The 5,743-nt window shown below is 38.5% G+C and overlaps 1 protein-coding gene across 1 annotated transcript; it reads left to right on the top strand.

Moving 5' to 3' along the window:
* Nucleotides 1–1,092: 1,092 nt before the first annotated feature.
* Nucleotides 1,093–3,220, top strand: LOC142178055 (uncharacterized). Its single transcript, XM_075247378.1, has 4 exons — nucleotides 1,093–1,259; nucleotides 1,964–2,043; nucleotides 2,295–2,614; nucleotides 2,798–3,220. The coding sequence occupies exons 1-4, from the start codon at nucleotides 1,093–1,095 to the stop codon at nucleotides 3,218–3,220; spliced, it is 990 nt and encodes a 329-aa protein (XP_075103479.1).
* The last annotated feature ends 2,523 nt before the right edge of the window (nucleotides 3,221–5,743 follow it).

The raw sequence follows: 5,743 nt of genomic DNA, 5'->3' as shown, positions 1-5,743 counted from the left end.
AATACACGTGTATGAGATCTGCCTTCTAACAAGGAACATATATGTCTATATATACAATGCATGTCCACAAGCAACTAGGCTGGCAGTGGACCCGTCCAGCTGTGTTGCACAGTTTTCTGCTAGCATCAAGTGATCTCCATTATTATACTGGCAGCCTTTATGCCAATGATCTTCTCCAGCTTATGTGCCCCAGTTCTTGTTGGCAGATAGTTGCTTCCATGATTGCCCAGGCAGGCTGTGGTCCTACCCAGTTGTGCATCATATGTCTTTGCTGGCAGAGAGTTGCCTCCATAATTGTCCTGGCAGGCTTTGGTCCTACCCAGATATGCAACACGTGTCTTTTCTAGTAGAGTGTGGCCTCCATGAGGGCCCTGACAGCCGGTGAGATTTTTGCCTCCATGTGCAAAGACCTCCTGGTCTTTGGTAGACAAGTTTGGCTCTACTTGCGACCCCGTAGGCGGAAAATTCGTTCGGGGACTTTGCTGGGCAGTACCCACTATGCATTCAATTCAAAGGCAGGCCAAAGAAGCCTTAGACTTTCAGATGTTTTAACCATATGGCCGAGTACAAATATTTTCAAAGTATAGTTAAAGAAGTATGGGATACCAATTATGCCAGTGACATGAAGACAATTTGGCTAAAACTTAAACTGCTTAAACAAGCACTCAAATGTATTCACTCCTCAGAGTTCTCAAAGATAGAGTCTAGGATTAAAAATACAAGGCAACAACTAGTAGAGGTTCAAGAGAAAATGCGCGATAGAAGTACATCTTCTGAGTTCCTTGAGGAGGAAAAGCAATTAAGACAACAACTGGAGAAATGGGTATCTATCGAAGAAAATATTTACCAACAGAAGTCTAGGGTCCGATGGTTGAAACTAGGAGATTCAAATTCTGCATACTTCAATGCATCTATGAAAAATAGAGTCAATCATAACAAAATCAGAAGCTTAGTTAACATACAGGGAGACATTGTTCCAACTGACAAGGGCATTGAGGAAGAAATAATAGGGTTGTATAAGGATATGGGTCTTCTGCAAATGAAATACCTGCCATACAACCTAGTGTGATGAAAGAAGGGGGAATACTGGGCATGGGACAACAACTAAAACTAATTAAGCGAGTTACAAAGGAAGAAGTATACACTGCACTCTATGGGATAGATGAGATAAAGGCTCCTGGATGTGATGGGCTCAATTCTCATTTCTGTAAAAAGAAATGGGCAACTATAGGAGATGATATTACTACAGCCCTGTTGAGGTACTTTGAATCAACTACTATGCATCTGCATGTTAATGTCACTACAGTTACCTTGATCCCAAAAGTAAAACACCGAGGTACTTTGAATCAACTACTATGCATCTGCATGTTAATGTCACTACAGTTACCTTGATCCCAAAAGTAAAACACCCTCTATCTACAGTTACCTACTGTACAATCATCTATAAGATCATCTCAAATATCTTAACAAACAGATTGAAAGGAGTTATGGATTTTTAGTAGACAATAGCTAATCAGGGTTTGTACCAGGAAAGGTGATCACTGACAACATCATCCTTAGTCATGAACTGATGAAAGGTTATGGGAGGAAAGGGGTATCTCCTAGGTGCATGATAAAATTGAACATGCAAAAAGCATATGATTCTATTGAATGTGTATTCTTAGAGCAAATCTTAAGTAACCGAAACATACCTGCTATTTTTGTTGATTGGGTTATGAAATGTGTCTGTACTATCTCATATTTTATACTAATTAATGGCAACCCAACAAATCCTTTTCAAGCCAAAAAAGGACTCAGACAAGGAGATCCACTGTCTCTTTACTTGTTTGTGTTATCCATTGAGTACCTGGCTAGAATGCTCAAGACTTTGCAGAGATAACCAAACTTCAATAATCATCCTAAGTATGAGAAATTGAAGATAGTCCAATTGGAGTTTTGCAGATGATCTCTTCTTGTTCTGTAGAGGAGATGTCATATCTGTGGGTATGCTATATGAATGCTTTGATGCCTTTTCCAAATCATTAGGTTTGAAAGCTAATGCGAGTAAGAGCTCCATCTATTTTGGAAGGGTGAATTGATATGACCAACAACAGATTCTAAGTGAGCTGAAGTTCACCAAGGGTGAATTTCCTTTTAAGTACCTGGGAGTTCCTCTAAGCACTAAAAGGATATCTGTTTCACAATTCCAACCACTAATAGAGAAAATTCTGGGCAGAATTAAGACTTGGACTGCTAGATACCTCTCATATGCAGGAAGACTGCAACTCATTAAAACTATTCTATTCTCTATACAGATATTCTGGTCCCAGATATTTATATTACCAAAGAAGATCCTAAAGATGATAGAAGCTATCTCTGGACAGGTGGTTCAGAAAGTTCAAGCAAGGCTCTACTATCATGGGAGAAGGCATGTTTACCAAAAACAGTTGGAGTATTCAATATCCTGGATGTATACACCTGGAACAAGGCTTCCATCTGCAAACTATTAAGGAATCTTAACAAAGAGAAGGGTATGTTGTGGGTCCAATGGTTATATATGTACTATGGGAAGCAGCAACCAATCTGGATCAAGGCACCCAAGCAAGCCTCATGGGTGGTTCAGAAAATCATAAAGGCAAGAAGCTATATTAAAGATGTGGGAATAAGTATGAATGATATTTTGAAATGAAAGCACTTCTCTATCAAGAAGCTCTATTTACAAATAAGAGGTGATTTCCAAAAGGTATCATGGAAGAAACTAACATGTAACAACCTCGGATTACCCAATTGGATTTTTGTATTAAACTTGGCTATACAGAACATGCTATATACCAGAGATAGACTAATCGATTGGGGAGTCATTGGCAATGCAAGCTGTCCACTATGCAATGAACTTGATGAATCTACAAACCATCTGTTTTTCTCATGTAGAGTATCTACTGAGATATGGCAAAAGCTATTGGGATGGCAAAGCATTTACAGACATGCCATGGACTGGCATAATAAAATATTATGGGCAGAAGCAAATGCTAAGGACATAGCTGCAGGTGTTGAGATCTTTAGAATGAGTATGGCTACTTGTGTATACCATATCCGACAGGAGAGAAATATGAGAGTGTTCCAAGAAAAAGGTCGACCAAACCAGGTGTTGATAAGGCTAATCATTCAAGTAGCAATTTGCAGAGGATCCAAGGAGACTAGACTGGCAAGGACAATTGAAAATCTAAATTTTTATCCTTAGATGCCATGGTAGCTGTAAGTAGTAGACTGATGTAGTGAATTGTGTAGTGGACTAGAAGGTAGCGATGATGAGATTGGGGTTGTCCAATCTCTGTTTACTTGTTTTGTTACTTTTAAATATCGTACATATTGTTACTGATAATAAAATAATTGCTTACCAAAAAAGAAGAAGAAGAGAAGTTAGAGGCAAGCTATAAAATACATAATTTGTAAGGAAAACTAGTAAAGTTCATAAAAGAGGCCACATTTAATTTTTTTAAAGTCAATGAAACCTTACGCGATGAATATAAAATTCAGGGGCTACCAATTAAGGACGACCTATTAAAGAAATAGCAATGTGAAAGTTTAACATTTTTGAATTATATTGGGAACATCAAATTTATGTGGATAGTAAACTTTGTATTAGAGAAATAAAAGACAATTTGTAGAATTAATATGTCAATTTGTCAAAAGTCAAAAGTCAAAACGCTCGCTTGATGTATCATATTAATAAGAATATAATTATGTCATGGAACAAATAATTTATCCTAGTTGATTCGTCTCCACTTTTTTTTCTGAACTATAGTGTATGTCGCCAGCAGGATTTTTCTACTATAAGAGAAATAATTTAGCTAGAGGTTTTTGGTTTGAGCATGGGAAAGAAGTTTCCTTAGATAAGGAGTATAAAACTCTAATGAGTTATATATAATGAAAACACAAATTAATCCAATCAATAGGTTCAGACACCAAATGATTCACCGAAGAAAAAAGGACTTTTCTCCGTTTAAGACCATTTGCTATATCACCTTTGAGCTATAAAATTGCATAGGGTAAAATATGATATGACATATGGCTTACTAAAAGAAGGATACATGGAATCCAATATGGGATGACTGAGGACCGAATATAGCCACTGCGCTTGTCACCGGAACGGATAACGTTCATAAAAGTGTATTAAATGCTCTGCGCCCGGTAGCATTTACTAAGGAATATTCTACAGTATTAAGAGCCACGGTCCATTACAGAGAATTTGATATTTATGCTCAACGTTACATCTTCATCAATGACCTTCATAATTGGTATTAAAGGAGGGTATGATCCTAGGACCCTTTTCCTAGGCATAACTATAATTAGTGATCCCAGTTACCATTGTAAAGGACAGAAATTTTCAGGCAAGAACATATACTATATTCTATACAAAGCTTTATATAATTTTACTTTACTGCTTTTTGTTCTCATCATTGCTGTGTTCGGAAATCGGGTTCACAGAATCACCATCTTTGCTATTTCATCTACATTCTAAGGCTAAGTATTGTGTATCGCTTCGATTATTATATTATTTCAGGATCAAATTAATTCACTTGTCTAGAAACCACGTATAAATTCAATTATACCGTTTTATAGGCAAACAGTTTGGCGCTCACCGTGGGGCCTAGACAGACGTGCAATTAAATTATTTCTTGCCTTTTTTACTAACGCGTTTTGAGTAGTGTATCTTAGAAAAAAATCACAACATATGGCAAATAACACTGTTAACGATACATGTAACCCCCAAAATTTGAGGAGATCAGCCTCATTTTGAGGACTCAATCAATGACACTCGCAATGAGGGGAATGACGCCACACCGGTGCATGACAGATGGTACCCTCTACAGGTTCGGGAGACAACTTCCGATGATGCTGACGAGGAACAAGTAGCGGATGCTGTGAGGATTCTGCAAGAGCAACATGCAATCAATCATTATAGGCCATCTCACGCGGCATGATCAGGTTATGATGGAACTAAAGCAGGTGTTATCAGGTACTTCGGATAATGCAAACAGGCGTGATCCACTTCTCCCATTGTTCCAGTAGACCAAACAACGCAGAGAGACAATAACATCACTCCCAGGGGTGAAGTTGGCTCCGATGGGGCTGGGTGGAGCATATCAGGTCTTAATAACGAAAATGATTCATTCAAAGATGAGCTTTTACCGTTCATGAGGGAAGTAAATGCCCGCATGGATCAAATCCCGGGCGCACCACCTGTATTGAAAGGCCCAAACTCGAAGAAGTATGTTTAATTACCGTACAAGCCAAGTGCGGCACCAAAACTAATCCTGAAGCATTTCAAAATGCCTGAAGTTCCAAAGTATGATGGAACTTTAGACCCACATGAACATATTACCACATACACAACGGCGGTAAAAGGAAATGATCTAGCTCCTCATGAAATTGAATCTGTGTTGCTAAAGAAATTCAGCGAAACTCTCACAAGGGGAGCCCTAACGTGGTATTCATTATTGCACGAGCATTCCATATATTCTTTTGAGATGCTAGCACATTCTTTTATTAAAGCTCACGCCGGGGCCAGAAAGGTGCAAGCCCGGAAGAATGTTGTCTTCCAGAAATAAAGAATGTTTCTCCTGGTCGTCCTGGATGAATGGGAAACTAAAGCATTCACTAAAGGATTGAATCCGAGAAGTTCAGACGCTTCTCGAAAGCTGAAGAAGAGCCTACTTGAGTTTCAAGAAACAACTTGGGAAGATGTTCACAACCGGTAAGA

This window comes from Nicotiana tabacum, chromosome 24, assembly GCF_000715075.1.
Source record: "Nicotiana tabacum cultivar K326 chromosome 24, ASM71507v2, whole genome shotgun sequence".
NCBI classification, from domain to species: Eukaryota; Viridiplantae; Streptophyta; class Magnoliopsida; order Solanales; family Solanaceae; genus Nicotiana; species Nicotiana tabacum.
This window is presented reverse-complemented; position numbering and strand designations above follow the sequence as displayed.

What these genes read in the sequence shown, in the direction of transcription:
- LOC142178055 (XM_075247378.1), top strand. Translation starts at nt 1,093, where the DNA reads ATGGGACAACAACTAAAACTAATTAAGCGAGTTACAAAGGAAGAAGTA. An exon ending in ATTACTACAGCCCTGTTGAG is followed by an intron (nt 1,260 to 1,963) that starts GTACTTTGAATC and finishes CTTGTTCTGTAG; the next exon opens with AGGAGATGTCATATCTGTGG. An exon ending in TGGTTCAGAAAATCATAAAG is followed by an intron (nt 2,615 to 2,797) that starts GCAAGAAGCTAT and finishes TTGGCTATACAG; the next exon opens with AACATGCTATATACCAGAGA.